The following is a 21,231-nucleotide window of genomic DNA, read 5'->3' as shown; positions in this document are numbered from 1 at the left end:
ATGGAAAATCAAAATAAATCATTCAAGACTTCAGAAAAAAAATTGTGAAGTCCCAAATGTCTGATTCATCCTTGGGAGCAATTTCCAAACACCTGAAGGTACCACGTTCATCTGTACAAACAATAGTACTTAAGTATAAACACCATGGGACCACACAGCCATCGTACCACTCAGGAAGGAGACACATTCTGTCTCATGATGATGAATGTAATTTGATGCAAAAAGTGCAAATCAATCCCAGAACAACAGCAAAGTACCTTGTGAAGATATTGGAGGAAACAGATAGACAAGTATCTATATCCACAGTAAAACGAGTCCTATATCGACATAACCTGAAAGGCTGCTCAGCAAGGAAGAAGCCACTGCTCCAAAACCACCATAAAATAGCCAGACTACAGTTTGCAAGTGCACATGGGGACAAAGATCTTTCTTTTTGGAGAAATATCCTCTGGTCTAATGAAACAAAAATGGAACTGTTTAGCCATTATGACCATCGTTATGTTTGGAGGAAAAAGGGTGAGGCTTGCAAGCCAAAGAACACCATCCCAAACATGAAGCATGGGGATGGCAGCATCATGTTGTGGGGTGCTTTGCTGCAGGAGCGACTGGTGAACTTCACAGAATAGATGTCATCATGAGGAAGGAAAATGATGTGAATACATTGAAGCAACATCTCAAGACATCAGCCAATAAGTTAAAGCTCAGTCGCAAATGGGTCTTCCAAATGGACAATGACCCCAAGCATACCTCCAAAGTTGTGGCAAAATAGCTTAAGGACAACAAAGTCAAGGTATTGGAGTGGGCATCACAAAGCCCTGCCCTCAGTCTGGCAGAACTGAAAAAAGCATGTGCAAGCAAGAAGGCCTACAAACCTGACTCCATTTCACCAGTTCTGTCTGGAGGAATGGGCCAAAATACCAGCAATTTATTGTGAGAATCTGGTGGAAGGTTACGCAAAACGTTTGATCCAATAAAACAATTTAAATGCAATGTTAACAAATACTAACAAAGTGTATGTAAACTTCTGACCCACTGGGAATGTGATGAAAGAAATAAAAGCTGAAAAAATCATTCTCTGTACTATTATTCTGACATTTCACATTCTTAAAATAACCTAGTGATCATAACTGACCTAAGACAGGGAATGTTTTCTACGATTAAATGTCAGGAATTGTGGAAAAACTTTTGAGTTCAAATGTATTTGGTGTGTAAACTTCTGATTTTAGCTGTATATTTGAATGCATATTTGGCCAGAATCTATAAGAAACCTAAAGGTCATTTTATAGATTTTTGAAATATACTGCCAGAATAGGACTTAATAAATTCTACAATGTAAATTTATTCTGGATTGTTTTAGTCTCTCTCTCTCTCTCTCAATTAAATTAAATTAAAATGACAAATGTATTGGCATGAAAGTTTCAAAAACATTGTTGCCAAAGCATCATATAGAATAAATAAAATAAAAGCAAAATACATTTTGTCCAATAACTTGGACAGTATATTATATAATTATTAGTAATATATAAAAAACAATCATATAAATTACTATTATTATTTATTTCACCACATCACATTGTGTGTGTGTGTGTTTGTCCAGATCTGTCACTGTTCTCTCTCTCTCTCTCTCTCTCAATTCAAATGAGCTTTATTAGCATGACAAATTGTACATTGTATTGCCAAGAAAAATTTTAAAAAATAACAAAGTAGAACAAATTCTGTATTGAACAAGTGTGGAAAAACAGGGGGAAAATAAATAAATAAATAAAATAAACAGTGTATATACTTTCAGTGGTGTGTGTGTGTGTGTGTGTGTGTGTGTGTGTGTGTGTGTGTGTGTGTGTGTGTGTGTGTGTGTGGTGTGTGTGTGTGTGTGTGTGAGTAATGATTCAAACTGGTCGTGTGCAAAATATTGTCTCGTCCAATGGGAGAGGGTGGCAGAATTTCCGGTCTCATCATCTTCAGCCATTTTGTATGTGTTGACATTCACCCGTTGAATTTGAAGAAATCGCTGAAATGGGCGCCGATATCTTTAAATAATCTCGAACTCGATTTCTTTCACGTTTTTCGGTAGAAACCATTGCGGTGTAACTCTTTTAAGCGATTTACTACAGAATATCCTACATTTAATTGTTAGTATTATTTCAGTCTACTCAGGCCTGCGCATAATTTGAGGACGAGCTAATGGCGGCGAACGCGACACAGCAAGCCGCGACACCGAGCTGGTAAGATTCCTACAAAGTTCTCCAAATATTTTTTGGGTTACCACCTACTCTGTGTTTGACTGCATTTATTTCGATTGCCGGACGGTTCCTTTCTTCTTCTTTTTTTATAGCGCAGACCTTACAAAGGATTTGTGAGGTGAAAGTAGGTCTAAATCTCAATTGGCCTTTATCGCTCACTTCGAAGATAAAGAGTAAATGCTATGGCCGAACGTAAAAAGATTTCCCCTTTGATGATTTCATTGTTATTGTTTGGAAATAGCGGTGTTAACACAACATATTCTTTCAAATTGTATTTAAAGTCTTGAGTCAGTCAACGGTGCTTTAACGTTTGGCCTGTTTTCTACAGGCCTGTGTTAAATAGCCAATTTTCCTGGGTAGCCTGTACAGATTGTGATCCTACTGAATAATTATTGTCATTGAAAAAAAACTAACTTGTTTTGAAAAAATACATACAATTTATATAGACCGATTAATTTATATAGATTGATTTAATTAGGTTTGCTTTATTTAGTTTTGTGATCGTCGTGACCCCTCCCTTTCCCTCGACCCCAGTGCGACTGCGCATCTGCATATGGTAAAACTTGAAGTTGGATTGTCAAATATGTCATGTTGTCATCCATAGGCCGTATGGTAGTAATTCAGGTGGAGAGGGCCAAGTCCATGAGAACCCAGAATGGGAAAAGGCCAGACAGGCCCTAGCTTCCATCAGTAAAAATCAGAACACTTCCAAGACTTCACCAACCGATCGCACCACCCAACCGGTATGTTTATATATTTAAGAATAGAAGCTATCCCTGCTGCTGTTGAATGAGTGTTATTTTTAATTCTCAAAGTTGCATGACCTGTTTATGCCATTTTTGTGGCATGTGAATAATATGTTTTTTGTTTTGTCTGTTAGACTGGCCAGTATCAGACAACAGTTACAGACTCCTCTGCAATGCCACAACAACAACAGCAGTACTATCAACAGTGGTATCAACAGAACCAGCAACAGTATGCTGGTTACCCATATCCCTATAACTACTACTATCCCATTTCTCCGGTAAATGAACACTAAAACACCCTCTTTTAAATGCTTTAAATGTGTGTCCGTTTACAGTCTGTTACATCACACATTTCAGTAACACACTGAAAGGAGCATGAAAGGGTTAATAAAAATTAAGTTCTTACTACAGGTAGGGTTGCAGCAGTATATCACGGTGTGACATTTTGTTCGGTTTTCCTACCATGTACAATTGCTTATTTACGGTATTGAGGGGAAAAAAATGCAACCGGATGGAGAATCTCACCTGCGTGTGCGCATCTCCTTTCCTCCTTGACTGCCTGTCAGACTCGTCAACTTGCCCCACACACACATGCAGTGGAGAAAATGTCAGAGACGAGGCGAGGCGGTCTGACATTAGCAAGTGTGTGTGGGAGAGTTAAAGCAGTGTTTCTCAACTGGTGGGTCACAGTTCTATTCAGACTGGGTTGCGGACAGCAGGGAAAGAACAATGACATGGTTCTCCCATTGAAGATATTTCGGCAGCCGCCTAAGTGATAGCCTATTTAGGACTGTCGAGGCAGATTTAATGATAATCTCGCAATCAGCTAACGGCTTCACATCTGCACATTCTCACGAGTGTTACGGAAGCTCATATAAGTAAATATGCTCTTCAATTTTTTAAAGAGCGTGCTCTTGCTTTTGTTGTTGACGTCAACAACAAAAATAATGTCACTTGATACATGTCCTTGTACTTGAAAACCATGAACAAAACTATGCAACTCAAAAGGAAATGTGACCCAGGATACATTAAATGGGACTTATTATGCAAAATTCAATTTTACATGGTATTTGAACATAAATGTGTGTTGGCAGTGTGTGTACACAACCACCCTATTATGATAAAAATCCACCAGTCCAGTTTTTAGTCCCCATTAATCATAAGCACTGTCTCAGAACAAGCCATTCGCATATTCTGTTCAAAGTAATGTCACTTTGTTCAGCCCCTGTCCACGACTGTTGATGGACACTGCTGACTGACATGTTTGTTTGTGTGTGTTGTTTCGTTATTGCGGTTGGCGAACGTTGTAACAGTATTGTGTGTGTGTGTGTTGCTCATCCATTGCAAAACTGCTGAAAAAAACTCAACAATAATTAAATTTATCAAATAACCATTCGGAAACTTCCTGGTTCGTTCTCAAAGTTATTACTTCTGATGGAGTCTCTCCCTCATCAGTGTCTGACTCTGGTTCAAACATATAGGGCTGAATACCACTATTTTAGCTGTCAGTCATATTGCTTATGATGTCTAGTTATCCGAAGCAGAGATGTCAAAACTCTGCCCTATTCTGGGTATGGGGTGGGGAGCACCAGCTCATTTGCATTTAAAGACACACAAAAACAACTTTTCATGCCGGATGGGCGTGTTTGAATATTTCTGTAATTGCTGATCTCCTGGGATTTTCACACACACCATACAAACACGAGTCCCTTTTGCTGCAGTTTTAAATATTGTCCCTTAAATATTGTTTAAATATTTTTTTTTTTTAGTACGGAGGAGCATATCCTCCAGGACAGTATGGTGTTCCAGGGGCATACCAGACACCCAAAACCCCCACTGGACAGGTATATAACTTCATATATGTGTTTGAAATCCTGCTGGATGTAAATGTATAAATCACAGTGTGTTGAATCTGTAATTAATTACCCCCCCTCCCTTCAGCCCTCTGTCATGCCTATGATGGAAGATCAGTCCTCCAGTTATCCTTCCCAACCTCCTCCTCCTGCAACCCCTCAACCTCCACCCCAGAGCCCTACTTCCTCTGACCAGCCTCCACCCCCTCCTCCACCCTCCATACCTCCCCCACCCAATGCCCAGTACCCTCCACCTCTGTCCCAGACCCCCTACAGTCCTAACGGAACCCTGCCATACAGCCCCACTGATTCAAACCCCATGCGAGGCTACAATCAAGGGCCGATTCGGCCAGGATACCAGGGTTATCAGGGTCCTGGATATCAGTCCCTTCAGCAGCAGGGTTCAGCACAAGGCCCATATGGCGGACCAGGCAGAGTGGATGCTAAGAAACCTAACAATATGAACAAAGGTGGCCAACAGCTGTGGCAACGCATGACGCGTACGTGTCTCTGTGTATTTAATGTGTGTCAGTGTGTGTAATTTGATGTCACCCTTTTAAATGAATATGTGTGCTTCTGTTTTATTGCTGCTTGATGAATTGTAATTGATTCTTCCACTACAGAGGCTCCTGGAACTGGTTCCGTCAAATTTAATATACAAAAGCGTCCATATGTCATGGCCAGTCAAAACTTCCCTCCAGGTGAACAGCCCCCGGGACTGTCTTCCACTGCTGCTGACCCCACATCGTCTGGGTCTGCAGTTGTAACATCTACCACTTCAGCAGGAAGTGCCCAGACTCGGTGAGAGATTAAAGCAATATCCTAAATTAAGTGTGCTGGTTTGAACATGCACATCTTTCTGTAGAAACAACAGAACGTGTATTAGTGCTGTGCAAACACACTTAAAATCCATCTCCCATATTAACTTATCCCAAGTTATATTAATATATAGGTCCGTCTACATTGACAGATTGTTTTAAGAATGAATGAAAACAACATTTTTATTTGTACTTTTAGGCCTCAGGACTGGCCACAAGCAATGAAAGAGTATGTGCAGCGCTGTTTTACAGCCTGTGAATCTGAAGAGGATAAGGATTGTACAGAAAAAGTGCTGAAAGACATTCTGCAGTCCAGACTACAGGATGGCTCTGCTTACACTATTGACTGGACTAGAGAACCACTGCCAGAGTAAGATGTCTTTTTTCTAAATTTGCAGTTAACCAGGGTCGTACCAGACACCCAAAACCCCCACTGGACAGGTATATAACTCCATATATGTGTATGAAATCCTGCTGGATGTAAATGTATAAATCACAGTGTGTTGATTCTGTAAGTAAGTAATTATTACCATTCACTGGATTTTTTTTATTTTTTTTGGCACCACTGAGTAAATTCTAGAGATTGTTGTGTATGAAAATCAGCAGTTACAGAAATACTTACCGTAATTTCCGGACTATAAGCCGCAACTTTTTTCCCACGCTTTGAACCTCGCGGCTTAAACAACGACGCGGCTAATATATGGATTTTTCCCTCTTTCAAATTTTATTTAAAAAAAAAAAAAACATTCTGTGACGTGCTCAGTTTTTTGGCGGCATGAAGCTTTAATTAGACCAATGAAATTGCCGAATGGGTTAAGGTCAAACAACTTTTTTGTTTACTGTTTAGATTAAACCGACCGTGCTCAAACTTCCCATCATTCTGATTACGGTAGTCATTTTGTCACCCTCAAGACACGGAGAAATGCATATGATGCAGCTTTCAAGTTGAAGGCGATTGATCTGGCTGTTGGAAAAGGAAATAGAGCTGCTGCACGGGAGACGTTGGAAACTGCAGCGTGATGAATTGACTTTAGACAACTAAAGCTGAGGCTATTCAACTCCGACACCGAAGGAGATGACTTTGGTGGTTTCATGTGCACAAGAGGAGGAAGGTAGTGACCAATGACTTTCTTGCTAGGCTACTGTTTACTGCTAATTGTTTATTTTTTGTTACAAGCCGTGTGTGGCAGCGGGGGCGTGGTCAAGCGCCCATCCGGGAGAGAAAAGCGGTAAGGGTGCTTACACCTGAGCTAATGTCTAACACCTGTGTCTAATTTCAGTAAGCGTGGGGAGAGCGGCATAAAAAGGCAGCTGTGAGAGAGTGAGTGAGTGAGTGAGTGAGTGAGTGAGTGAGTGAGTGAGTGAGTGAGCGAGTGAGCGAGTGAGTGAGCGAGTGACAGACAGACACGCAGTCAGTCTAGTGTTGGTGCATAGAAGTCCAAGAATTGAGAAACTTTATAAAATTGATTGTAAACATTGCTGTGGCCATTAAAAGCCTTACCTGGAATGTCAAGTGCCCTGCTTCACGTGTCCTCCTTGGGAAAACTGTCACACTGGCACCAGTGTGACAGTTTTCAGCACTTGATGTAAGCGCCCTTACCGCTTTTCTCTCCCGGACGGGCGCTTAACCACGCCCCCGCTGCCACACCGTGTTTCGTTTAAGCCTATTTATTTTTGTTACAAGCCGTGTTTTGTTAAAGCCTGTGTAAAGTTCATTTGTTTCAATGTACCGGTAGGCACCTGCGGCTTACAGACAGGTGCGGCTTATTTATGTTCAAAATAATATATTTTTTTTAATTGAGTGGGTGCGGCTTATATTCAGGTGCGCTCAATAGTCCGGAAATTACGGTAAACCAGCCCGTCCGGTGCGGAAAATTATGCCGCGGCCAAAATCACTGAGATAAAAACTACATCTCCATGCTGATTATTGATGTGAACATTATCTGAAGCTCCCGACCAGTACAGGTCCTTCTCAAAAAATTAGCATATTGTGATAAAGTTCATTATTTTCCATAATGTAATGATAAAAATTAAACTTTCATATATTTTAGATTCATTGCACACCAACTGAAATATTTCAGGTCTTTTATTGTTTTAATACTGATGATTTTGGCATACAGCTCATGAAAATCTCAAAAAATTAGCATATCATGAAAAGGGTCTCTAAACGAGCTATTAACCTAATCATCTGAATCAACTAATTAACTCTAAACACCTGCAAAAGATTCCTGAGGCTTTTAAAAACTCCCAGCCTGTTTCATTACTCAAAACCGCAATCATGGGTAAGACTGCCGACCTGACTGCTGTCCAGAAGGCCATCATTGACACCCTCAAGCAAGAGGGTAAGACACAGAAAGAAATTTCTGAACAAATAGGCTGTTCCCAGAGTGCTGTATCAAGGCACCTCAGTGGGAAGTCTGTGGGAAGGAAAAAGTGTGGCAAAAAACGCTGCACAACGAGAAGAGGTGACCGGACCCTGAGGAAGATTGTGGAGAAGGACCAATTCCAGACCTTGGGGGACCTGCGGAAGCAGTGGACTGAGTCTGGAGTAGAAACATCCAGAGCCACCGTGCACAGGTGTGTGCAGGAAATGGGCTACAGGTGCCGCATTCACCAGGTCAAGCCACTTTTGAACCAGTGGCTACAGAGAAGCAGCACTGGACTGTTGCTCAGTGGTCCAAAGTACTTTTTTCGGATGAAAGCAAATTTTGCATGTCATTCGAAATCAAGGTGCCAGAGTCTGGAGGAAGACTGGGTAGAAGGAAATGCCAAAATGCCTGAAGTCCAGTGTCAAGTACCCACAGTCAGTGATGGTCTGGGGTGCCATGTCAGCTGCTGGTGTTGGTCCACTGTGTTTTATCAAGGGCAGGGTCAATGCAGCTAGCTATCAGGAGATTTTGGAGCACTTCATGCTTCCATCTGCTGAAAAGCTTTATGGAGATGAAGATTTCATTTTTCAGCACGACCTGGCACCTGCTCACAGTGCCAAAACCACTGGTAAATGGTTTACTGACCATGGTATTACTGTGCTCAATTGGCCTGCCAACTCTCCTGACCTGAACCCCATAGAGAATCTGTGGGATATTGTGAAGAGAAAGTTGAGAGACGCAAGACCCAACACTCTGGATGAGCTTAAGGCAGCTATCGAAGCATCCTGGGCCTCCATAACACCTCAGCAGTGCCACAGGCTGATTGCCTCCATGCCACGCCGCATTGAAGCAGTCATTTCTGCAAAAGGATTCCCGACCAAGTATTGAGTGCATAACTGAACATAATTATTTGAAGGTTGACTTTTTTGTATTAAAAACACTTCTTTTATTGGTCGGATGAAATATGCTAATTTTTTGAGATAGGAATTTTGGGTTTTCATGAGCTGTATGCCAAAATCATCAGTATTAAAACAATAAAAGACCTGAAATATTTCAGTTGGTGTGCAATGAATCTAAAATATATGAAAGTTTAATTTTTATCATTACATTATGGAAAATAATGACCTTTATCACAATATGCTAATTTTTTGAGAAGGACCTGTATGTGCATGATTTAATGCACTTCACTGCTGCCACATGATTGGCAGATTAGATAATCGCATGGATGATTGTTGGTGCCAGATGGGTTTGAGTATTTCTGTAACTACTGATCTCCTGGGATTTTCACATGCAACATTCACTCAGAATGGTGCCAAAAGCAAAAAAAAACATCCAGTGAGCGGCAGTTCTGTGGATGGAAATGCCTTGTTGATGAGAGAGGTCAACAGAGAATGGCTAGACTGGTTCGAACTGACAAAGTCTACAGCAACTCTGATAACTGCTCTGTACAATTGTGGTGAATGCTATTCTGAGATGTGGGTTGGTGCTGTTGTGGCGGCACAAGGTGGGATCCTACACAATATAAGGCAGATGGTTTTAATGTTGTGGCTCATCGGTGTATATAAATTTGTATATGTAATCAGTTCTGTCTCTCAATCTTTTCAAGCTGCTTAACCTTTGAGACTAAACTACAATTTTTTTTTTTTATCAGTCTGAAGCCAAAGCAGTCTCGCTGGGAACTTGTTGCTCAACGATCTCAGGACAGTGGTTTGGGGAGAGGTGGAGCCACTCGAGGCAGGGGTGGAGCCAGGCTGGGTAACTATAGGAATGTCTTTTCTCAAAGAAGCCCCTCCTCCAGCTCCTCCCACTCATCCTCATCACGATCCCCCTCACCTCACAGTCGCAACAGAGGCAGGAGTAGACATAACCGCAGGTAATGCAACCAACAAAATTAGTACAGTCTAAACAATCTAAAATTAACACTTAAGATAGAAATTTGGTTAAAGGGAAAGTTCACCCAAAAATTTTAATTGCCTCATTTACTCACCCTAATGCCATCCCAGATGTGTATGAATTTCTTTCTTCTGCAGAACACAAACAGATATTTTAGAAGAATATCTCAGCTCTGTTATACAAGTAAGACTCCAGTGGTTAAATCCATATCTTCAGAAGTTTTGTGGTCAATACAAAGTTATTTTTTTACTACTCATCTCCACTTTCACTAACAAAATGTGAAAGTGGTGATTAAGGTAAAAAGGACTTAAATCTTAATCTATTTCTCACCCACACTTATCATATTGCTTCTGAAGGTAGAGATTTAACCACTGGAGTCTTATAGATCACTTTTAAGCTTCAAAGTTCTGGTCACTATTCACTTGAATTGTATGGACCTGCAGAGCTGAGATATTCTTCTAAAAATCTTTGTGTGATGCACATCTGGTATGGCATAATGGTGAGTAAATGTCAAGAGAATTTTTATTTTGGGTGAAGTATCCCGTTTAATTTGGAAATTTTTTTTATGGAGAACAGCAAGGTTTAATTGGTGATGTCTTCCTCCCTACAGTGACTCTGGCTCCCAAACAGACAGCAGCATGTCAAGTGATCTTCGTATTCCCTTGTCCCGGCGGCAGCAAAAGGCTGGCCGAGGCCGTGGGGCAGATAGGGAGCGAGGAAGAGGAGTTGCTGGAGAGAGAGGCAGAGGAAGGGGCAAAGCAAACAGAGGGCGGAGGTGAGAAATCAGCATTGATTGTATGACAAGAATAAATGCCATTAACCTGAACTTTAGGGAACATTATAAAACATTTCCAATCACAACATTATTTTTCCTCTTTCAGGAATATGGACGATCCAAGCAGTGGTATTGGGAAAAAGCGAAAAGGCGGTAATGCAGGTCTGGACTTTCATGACCCAAATCGCGAAGCCAAGAAGCAGAGCAGAGCTGCACGCTTCCACACAAAGCTACGCACTGAGCCCCTTGTATTAAACATCAACGTCTTTGACCTGCCCAATGGCTCCCAGGAAGGACTCAGTTGGGATGACTGCCCTATTGTCGGCACCTGCCAGGACATCACCAAAAACTACTTGCGCCTCACCTGTGCCCCCGACCCAGCAACTGTCAGACCTGTACCTGTAAGTGTCTCCTGTAATTTAGGTGTTGCATATCATTAGTAATCTGTTTAGTGGTTATAGCTTTGCTAGTGAATACAGGGTGCTGTGACATTGATATTCAGTGGTTTATTATTGAGGGTTATTTGCAGGTTGTTATCGGAGCATGTGTTTTATGGATTGTTTGTGCTGGTTCACTCTGGATTTATATTTAATTTTCTCAGGTGTTGCGGAAGTCTCTGACTGCAGTTAAAACTCATTGGAAAACAAAACAGGATTACTTGTATGCATGTGAACAAATGAAATCAATACGACAGGACCTCACTGTGAGTAAATTTTACAACCTACAAGTATCTCCCTCTTTTTTTTTTTTTTTTTCTCAGTATCTTGTAGGGCTGCAGCTAATGATTATTTTGATAATAGATTAATCGAATGATTATTGCATCTATTAATCATTAGCTCTAAACCGATTATTCAGCTTGTGCCCCGACATAAAAGGTTATATTAAATGTGCTATCTAACAATAAAGAGGACAAAATCATCTTTTAAAAATACCTCTAACTGACATTCACTGAATTCGGAAATTCACACATATTGGAAAACAAGCCAAAACAAAAAACGTATTTTGTTGCCGTGTATAATGGGGTGAAGACTCACCCTCTCTCACCTTTGTTCACTTCAATCCATCTTTAACTCACAAAAAAACAAACTCTCTCTTATTAATAAAACGGCGTATTGCCAATTTTCTCCACGATAAGAAATGCACAGTGACATATTATGATTGAACAAGTTGCCAGCTATCATGTTATAATCTAGCTGCATTAACCCTCTGGGGTCTGACAGTGTTTTGGGCCCTGGAGAAGTTTTTACACGCCTTGACATTTGTGCTTTTTCAGTTGCTTAAAATCGCATTAATGGTCAAAGTCTGATAACACTTAATTCACTAAATTTATTCAGCACAAACTGGGCTACAATAATATGTGAGCAACATGTTTGTATTTTTGAGAAAATAATGTTTATGCATGGTTTTTGAAAAAAACAGAATTAAGTAATTGAAATAAGGCCATATAACACATACTAAACATTTGTCCACAAGCCTTTTGAGAACTGGATCTTGTAGCCTAGAGTTTTTGCTACAAAATGATGTGAAAACCATCCTGATCACTCATTCATATAAAACAATATAGTATTTAAAAATTTGTAAGACATAGGGCTGTCGATTTAATGTTAGTTCAGTGCAATTAATTTGACTAAAAATAACACGCTAAGAAAAATTCACGCCATTAATCACAATGCCCCCGGACCGTAATATGGAAGATTCCTGAGAAATGCAGGCTTGTAGTACCACCTGTTTACTCCAGAGGGCAGTAAGTGATACTTCATCAGCATGGCAATGAGTAGTTTATATAGTGAAGAAAAACATCCTTGAGCAGCAGAACAACACAAACATGCATTACGTTCTTGCGTTCAAAACACTTGATGGAGCGCAAATCCGAACTAAGGGATCTCAATATGTGTTCTAAGTAATAAACTATATTTAACTTGACACAGTGACCTAAAAAGTTTATGTTTATGACGCAATGCATCTAAGATGCTACACAAGCATGTCTGACGCAGCTGTTCATTGACGGGTTCTTAAACAAGCCCTCATAATCTCCAACTGATTGACAAATTGATTTGTGAAATGGATTGCTGTGAACTGTATTCCAATGATTGGCTTATGTTCAGTAATATGGTAGGAAACAATACATTGTATTCTAAAGGCGCTTTTTGTATTGTCTTATTAATGATGAACTCTTCTGCCACAAGAATTTAATGCATTTTAATTATCTAAATATTATCTGAGAACCGGCTTGACGATATAAATAAGATCCGTAAAATATCTCTCTCTCTCCCGCACAATCCTCCGCAGTCGGCCTTTATCCCCTCGTTCTCTCAGGCAGGGGAGCCCCCGGCATGATGTACACCCCCCCCCCCACCTTTTCCCTGGGGAGGGGCGTGCCTCTTGCCCCGTCTGCCGTCAAGTCATCCCGGTCTACCTGGACGAGGGAGGGGACAAGGGGAGGGAAACAGAAATTAAATGGGGGGGGTACTTCTGTAACAGTGTAGTCCCCCCAAAAAAACACTAAAATTTAAATGAGAGGGAAAAGGCCAACGCGGAGCGGCAGTGAGAGAGAGAGAGAGGATAGAGATGAAAAAAAAAACTACTCGCCGATACACCGTCGCATGGTCCTCAATCACTTCTCCACCCTCTCAGGTGGACAACAGCCGCTTCTCCCCGGGCGGACCGGAGTCAGACTCACGACCCCCGGCTGTCAGAATGCCCCTCCGCGTTTCTGGGGGATGGCAGGGCTCTCCTCCGCCCCTGGCAGCGGCTCCATCGCTCCAGGTGGTCCAGGAGTCCAGTCTCCACTCGCCTCGCGGACGGCGACCGTTCACCGTGTCCGGGCAGTTGGTCTACTCCCTCCCCTGGTGGATGGCAGCTACGCTCCCCTGGGTGGACGGCAGTGTTGAGGACTCCGCGACGGGCATCCCTCCTCCTTCCTGGGCTCCAGTGTAAAGGAGTTCAATGGGAAGGAGGCGGCGAGAACCGGCTTGACGATATAAATAATATTTTAATAATAAATTAGACAAAACATATGCAAGGAGGTGTGAACTGTCATGAATATTGATTGTAATTTACGCCTGAGGAGACAAAAGACCCCTCCCCTGGGCCCGTCAATGAGGAATGTGACAGAGAATGAATGTGAGGAGATTTGATTATCAAAATCAAGTTTTAAATTAAAAGTAGTAATCTGACTATACATTTTCTTTACATAAAGACTTCACTTAATTTTAGACCTACACTACCATTTAAAAGAAGTATCTTCTGCTCACCAAGACTGCATTTGTTTGATCTAAAAACAGTGATATTGTAAACTATTTTTACAATTTAAAAGAACAGTTTTCTATTTGAATACATTGTAAAATGCAATTTGTGATCAAAGCTGAATTTTCAGCATCATTACTGCAGTCTTCAGTGTTACATGATCCTTCAGAAATCATTATAAGATGGTGATTTTCTAATATGGGCATATTTAAAGTGCATTTTACTCATATAACCTGAACACTTGTTTGCAAGCACAAGCGTTGTTGATGATAATGAGGCAGCATAAACGCTAGTTAAAATATAATCTAAACATTCATATTATTTTTATATCATTTTACATATCATATATATATATATATACACATCATATATATATATTACATATTTCAATACTCTGAATCCTAGTGAAACAGTCCCACTAGTAAAATATGTACATGTTTATATAAAATAGCATAATGACTTGCACGTCAGAAATTGTATCCTCGGCTGGATCAAGTAGTTCTCACTTGTGTATCGTGCTGTCTTTCAAACGCGCAGAAAAGTGAATAAACTGTTTTTAAGGCACAGTCGGGGGCGTTTACCATATGCATTGATCGTCTCCGCACATTGCTGTATGAATAGCGCCCTCTGCTCCTGGGTGTGATCACATTAGGAATAATTAGTTGAGCCAGGAGAAATTGTACATTGCTTTGTTTCATACCGATTGCATTGCAGGAGAATATTTGTTTTAAATTTTAATTGTTTTATTTAAAAGTAGAGTTTCAGTTCATTTTTGTGACCTGTTTCAGAAATATGCTCGTGAACACAGAGTCTGCTCACCCTTTTTGTTTTCGTAATTTTACAAAAGTACAAGGTTTTGTTGTTATTGTGAGGGTACACAAATAAAAGTAGACCCTTTATAGTCTCTAATGATGTCTTACACTTATCTATTTAGTATTTAATGCTGATTCCGCTCTATTGACGAAAAAATCCACCAGGACATATCCGTCGACCCTAGAGGGTTAAGCTTGCACAGTCGAGGGATGAGCGTGTGCTTCAGCCAGCTGCAGTTTCAATCTCTCCCCTAAGATCAGGACATTCTCGCAACTCATAGAAGATGCGCTGACCGCACCGAGAAATGCCAGTTTATGAGTTTGTAATTATTTACATGATCTGCTTCCATATTATCTTAACTTTAATAAAGCTATAACACATTAAATATAACTTCATTTAAGATGTAACACTGGGGTATTTCCTTTAAGGAGCTCCGTCTCTGCTTATTCCACAACGAGAGTGCTTCTTTATTTACGTATTTTGTATTTTTGTATAATTTCCTCATACTTTGCGATCTACATCACCTGAAGATGTTTAAAGTTTATCTGGACTGTAAGCTGTGTAATTCTTCCTCTCCTCAGTCAGGCACGAACTGTAGTGATGCTCTCGTTAAGTGAGATCAAACGACTATTCGCAACGAAAATTGTTGTCTCATTTTTTTGTTGTCGATAACTTTGACTAAACCTTTCAGCCCTAGTATCTTGTGTTGAATTCTTGTGTTCTTCAGGTTCAAGGTGTGCGTACAGACTTCACAGTGGAGGTCTATGAGACGCATGCTCGTATCGCTCTAGAAAAGGTATGGAGTGCCTTTCACTATCCATACTAAAGTTAGCTCTCATTCAGTGTGCACTCAGGTTCTTCTTTTGGGCATAACCTGAATATGTTTTGCCTGTGTTATCAGGGAGATCATGAAGAGTTCAACCAATGCCAGACCCAGCTGAAGGCCTTGTATAAGGACTGCCCATCAGACAATGTTGGAGAATTCACTGCCTACAGGCTTATATACTTCATCTTTACTAAGAACTCTGGAGGTATAATCGCTTTACTTAAGTCATTTAGTTTCCCCTATTGTTTTGCACTCTTAATTCAGGCTTCCCCATTCTTAGACTTGTAGCAAGTATTTAATGCCTTTGTTCCCATTTTTTTAGACCTTACAACTGAGCTTGTGTACCTGACTCCTGAGCTTCGTGCTGATCCATGTGTAGCTCATGCTCTTGAGCTCCGTACAGCCTGGGCGCTTGGAAACTTCCACCGGTTCTTCAAACTGTATCGTCAAGCTCCGCGTATGACTTCTTACCTTATTGACAAGTTTGCGGAGCGTGAAAGGAATTTGGCGCTGAGGGCCATTCTTAAAACGTTAGTACAAATAACAGGGAGATGCACTTGAGTGTCATTGCAAAAATTATACTGCTGTAGAAGTCTAATCTTTCCCCCTTTCTCTGCTGCAGGTTCAGGCCCTCTGTGTCGGTGGAGTATGTGCAGTCCAGCTTGGCATTCCCAGATTTAGACTCATGTTTAGAATTTCTAACTGGGCTTGGGGTTACATTCATCCCCTCTGACCCTAGTAAAATAGATTGTAAAGTCAGCTCAGCTTGTCTGTCCACCTCTTAGTATCAGGAAAGTGGGAGGGCAAGGGAATTTTCACTTATAGAGCTTACAAGTCCACAGACTGGAAGGGACCAGATATTTGAATAATAGACACACGCGCATGCACACACTTAGTCTATAGCTTATATTTATAAGAGATCTCTGATATTTCTAACTCTTGTAGAGTGAAAGACATTCTGATTGAGACAAGCAGTTAATAGATCCATATACAGTTACTTAGGTGCCAATTCATGACCCATTATAGCCTGTTCACACAGCCCATTTAGTGAAGTATTTGGCAACAAGGACTTAAGGGGCAGAATTAGTTTGCAGTTTGTCTTATCAACATGGAGGAAAGATCAGATGGGGTCAGCTCAGCAGTCAGAGAGTTTCAGACAGCTGAAAGAAAAGACTTAGTCTCCCGCACCACAGACCTCAGAATTTTCAAGCTAACAGTGTTCTGTGTTCTCATGTTTCTCTCCTTTCAAGCAAACAGCCACAAAGCTCAAGACCTGAAAACAACAGCAATAAGGGAAAGGTTGAATATAATTTGAGCCACTTTACACCGACAACATACCATCTGATTAGGTCTATGAGAAGACAAAGGCTACTGCTGCAGGACGTCTTTTCCAGAACAACCCAAGTTCACATTGTCATCTTTAATGGACATTGCCAAGTGAGCTGCCTGGCAATCCTGTGATTTGCAAGAAGAGGATGGTTTGTATGCCCTGTCTTTTTCTTTGCCTGAGATGTCTACAGTAAGTCAGTGGAGTTGGAGGTACTCCGTTAGCTCCTGCATCACTTCAGCTCTGATATCTTCATGCCAGTATAGCCCAAAAGATTCGGACTGAGATATGTAACAAGATGATCACCTCCAGAAATGCTGATAGGCCTCCTTCCACACCATCACTTGTCTCCCCTCTTACACAGTCTCTATTCGCCCTACTACAAATGATATGGCATCTCAAAACTCAAGAAGCTGGGCTTCGATAGTTATATTGCCCTTGTTTTCTCAACACACAGAGAGCACAGCTCAATGAAATGGCTGCAGCCAATCAGTGACTCACAGCCTTAGAAAATGTTCTCCTTTCCAGCTGTGATCTGAATCTGCTCAACCGTTTTAAAGTCATCCTGGTCCATATATGGCATGCTTACACCACCGAGTTTAACCACCAGCAGCTTTTCACTGGAGAGTGTCCTCTCATGCACCACCCAACATAGATGTCCCAACATGCAATCACCCTGACCAAGTTCAGTCGTTCTGCAGTAAAAGCAAGATGGCTGTTGTTTCCTGTGTTCTCTTCAGATGGTGATCTCAACTCAGGGCATTCTTTGTCCTTTTTGGATTTGGAAACGGATGGGTTTGTATGGCTGTGTCCCCCTTTTGCTTTGGGCAACATCCACTTGAAAGCTTATAATGTATGTGTTGCTGGTAAGAAGGACTGGAAAAAGGATGCTCAGCTTTTTTGCTGAGGTATTATCCAATGTCAAGCATTTTGTTCAATAGTGTTGTTTTTACCCAGCTGACTGGTTGTAAATTTAGCATAATGTGTCATTGTGAAATAGGCCCTATTATTACTGTTGCACTCCGCCTTCACAAGATTGAAGAATTTGTGACACCAAGAGATCTGTACAAATGATTTACAGAGTAATCTAATTGATCTGCGTTTTGAATGGATATTGCTGTGATGCAGTAGTAAATCTCAAAGATTTTTACAGTATAATGGCCATAATATTAGACTCTTGCTGAGAGAAGCATTGATGGTGTACCAACTCAAAGTCTTATGCTGAAAATCTTATGCTCCATGGTCTGTAATAGACTAAAATCTGTTGCTCGCATTGCAAACATGCAAGGACCCTTTTAGCATTTTTGGTGTTGAAGTAAATCGATTTATTTAATGTGGTAATTTAAAATTCAGCCAGCATGGATAGAGCTTGGAACTGAATTATGTGTGCTTTAGCAAGATGGTTTTGCTCAGGGTTGCTAAAAGATCCAACGAGTCATTGGTAAAGTGTGTACATATGTGATAATGTAAATAATGTGCAGAGTGAGATTTATTTCTCTTTATATAGTACTTTTGTTTATTAGTTATTGTTTGTTTTACAATGGTAAGTCATTTTGATCCATACAGAAATTTTGATGCCATTTTTTTAAAGATTTTATGTAATTTCTTGTGTGGTGAGCATGTGCACACTTTGCAAACAAGTTAAATTAGTTTGAAATGTTAAATTAATTCTAAAATTGCTTGGTCCCCTGGACAAAATATAAAATGTGTTGCTCAGGCTGCATTTAGTATATACAAACTCATAATGGAGACAGGGATTTCATGAATGAATAATATCCCAAATCTTTCCCTTGTTGGTCATAACCAAAAAGCACTGGTCACTGTTTCTGTCACTTTGTTCTTTGTTATTCTGTTCTCAGCACCTCCCTACCCATTCTGTTAATCAATCTTTATCTTTTCAGTTGCTGCCTCTTTCCTCCTCTCAGCTTTTTCTTGCTAAAATCATGCCTTTTAACAGAACCCTGATCATGTCTGTTATGAGACACCAAAATGTCCATACAACAAGTGAAAGATTTGGTCAAAGGACAATTTCACACCTTATGAAAATTAAGACACAGATTATTGTTTGGGCAAAAATGCATTGATCCTTTCTAATGTAACTTCCCTTAATTGATTTGAGGTCAAATGAAGTTGGGGCAAACGTTAAAGCTTTTCAAACATAGTTGAGCAATGTTTTTTGTTCAGTTGTGTTCATTTTGACTGCTTAATTTTATTGGAATACTTGTATTTGATTCTCCCTTGATTAACCACTTGATGATAAATACTGGTTTACTGTAAATGACATTGCCACACTGACTCTGTTCTCTCCTTCTCAACCTTTTCTTCCAACCCCTCCCACCCCCTGTTCTCCTCTCTCCTCCTGCACTCCATTACCAGATTCTCTTTTCTTGCAGTCATGCAAAAATGGAGCAAAGCAAGAGATAAAAAGATGAGGGCATACTGGAAAATGGGCATTGAGACATCCAGACATCGGCTTATTGAGATTGCTTATGCCTGTTGTTGTCTGACAAATCTGTCTTTTTAAGAAAAATTGATTTTGATTTGCAATGTTGTCTTTTTTGTTTTTTTTTACCACTAATTTCAAAGCCTTTATACCAGAGCATCTTGTCAGCATAAATACCATCTCAATGTATATAGTCCTATTCATCTGCTGTATGTTCAGTTATGCCATGTGTCCATTCTTGTTAATGCTTGATTTTTCTCTGCATTGGTAGCGGATTTATTTTCTGCTTTAGAATATTTTGTTGCTGTTGGTTATTGCTGTATTGGTTAAGTTTAGGCTTTCTGTTTTGTGATATGAACTGAATATATTTCTAGTGTTTAACTTTGATTTAATATAAGCAGTAGAATGGCATGCTGGACATTCCTGGACATACAGATAGTTACAGCCCTTTTGTGCCCTAAATACATTACTTGATTTTGGCCTTTAAAACCAATTTAGTGTCCCAAGAAATATCAGCCATCTAAAATTAAGCCACTAGTTTTTTTTTTGTTTTTTTTATGTATCTTTAGCTTTTACTGTTGAACTGTTATATTTGATGTGTATTGTTTTCACAGCTACATTACTAACAGCTCCGTCTGTCTCTTCAAATGTTGCCTGTCCTCTTGAACCCCTAATTTCTTCTACACTTTCTTATGCATCAGGCTCTTTGTTTTTAGTTTTTTTAGTTTTTTCGATTTATAAGTGATGATCTCTCCTTACTAGATCATTTGAACTTCTAGCCATTTATTGACTGCTTTTGGTTTCCATCTATTCTTTTTCTTCAGCCATATATACCCTCTATACTTCTTTCTGCCTATTCCTATCTCTTTTCTCTGTGTATTGTGTTCTGTAATGCAATGTTGCGATTGTGGGTTGGTTTACATGTGGTCAGTGCTTGCCAGTAAGTATTTCCACAGGACTGTGCTTGCAACTATTTTCTTTTACAGCTCATCCTCAAACCCATGAAGCTAAATATCTCGGCCCTGATTAAATCTCCAAATGTTGTACATTGGAGTTCACAGTGAATATACTGCCATTTGTAGATGCTGTACATAATGTATTTACTTTCATATCTTGAGGAAAAATAAAGAATTTAAATCAGATGTTTTGATTTAATTGAAAGTGTTGGAAACGGTAATCGAAAATGTTTATATAATTGTCTACTAAATATTCTACAGATTCCCATGTCAGTGTGCTTCCTATGTTCTTTTTAGTATCCACAGTTTCCTATTAATTCAGTCATGAATGCTGCATCATAGCTAATGCTATGGATTGTACAATCTGAAACTCTTGTCAATTTTAATTGGCAGATAGAGCTTTGTGCGCCACCTCCCTCGCACATGAAGTGGGCATATATTTATGTGGTGCATAGCGCTATCTCTTTATTTGCCCCTCTCGCAGTGGGTGGATCAGAGTTTTTTTCTACCCCCTGTGGTGCTCTGCCAATAGTGGTTGTGTTAGTAATAGTAGTGTTGTAATTTTTCCTCCTGTGGACAGAGGGCGGATGAGACATCTTCGCCTCTCTCACCGCATCACAGTGCTGGGATTATTCTATGGGCCATGGGCTTCAATGGAAAATATCCTTTGGATTATTAATTTATTGGATTGAATTTGATCATTTTCTATAAGCATGTAACAAGCGATACAGCCTGTTTGTATGTATCTGTATACTGTGCACAATCTAAAAGAGTAGTTTACTTAACGGTGTCTTTTTAAAGATGCAGTTTCTTAATTTTTTTTTTGCTTTGTGAACGGAATATCCCCTTATCCGACGGGCTCAAATGCTGTGTCCTCTGCCTGGTGCTCGGTGGGTCAGATTGTGCTCTGTGCAAGCACATGAGAC

At 40.2% G+C, this 21,231-nt stretch overlaps 1 protein-coding gene across 1 annotated transcript; it reads left to right on the top strand.

Moving 5' to 3' along the window:
• The first annotated feature begins 1,956 nt into the window (after window positions 1-1,956).
• On the top strand, window positions 1,957-20,489 carry leng8 (leukocyte receptor cluster (LRC) member 8). The gene is made up of 15 exons (XM_052143345.1): window positions 1,957-2,222; window positions 2,845-2,983; window positions 3,121-3,264; window positions 4,756-4,830; window positions 4,928-5,339; window positions 5,463-5,640; window positions 5,857-6,027; window positions 9,678-9,899; window positions 10,530-10,694; window positions 10,801-11,095; window positions 11,296-11,397; window positions 15,481-15,549; window positions 15,655-15,784; window positions 15,902-16,109; window positions 16,202-20,489. Exons 1-15 carry the CDS (start codon window positions 2,182-2,184, stop codon window positions 16,362-16,364), a joined length of 2,514 nt encoding a protein of 837 aa, XP_051999305.1. The 5' UTR covers window positions 1,957-2,181; the 3' UTR covers window positions 16,365-20,489.
• Window positions 20,490-21,231: the final 742 nt, after the last annotated feature.

The sequence above is a fragment of the Xyrauchen texanus genome, chromosome 15, assembly GCF_025860055.1.
Source record: "Xyrauchen texanus isolate HMW12.3.18 chromosome 15, RBS_HiC_50CHRs, whole genome shotgun sequence".
Lineage (NCBI taxonomy): Eukaryota > Metazoa > Chordata > Actinopteri > Cypriniformes > Catostomidae > Xyrauchen > Xyrauchen texanus.
This window is presented reverse-complemented; position numbering and strand designations above follow the sequence as displayed.

Bases quoted from the DNA above. Each gene is read 5' to 3' on its own strand.
- leng8 (XM_052143345.1), top strand. From the start codon at position 2,182: ATGGCGGCGAACGCGACACAGCAAGCCGCGACACCGAGCTG. The intron at 6,028-9,677 runs GTAAGATGTCTT...TTTTTTTATCAG, and splicing joins ACTAGAGAACCACTGCCAGA to TCTGAAGCCAAAGCAGTCTC. The intron at 10,695-10,800 runs GTGAGAAATCAG...TTCCTCTTTCAG, and splicing joins AAAGCAAACAGAGGGCGGAG to GAATATGGACGATCCAAGCA.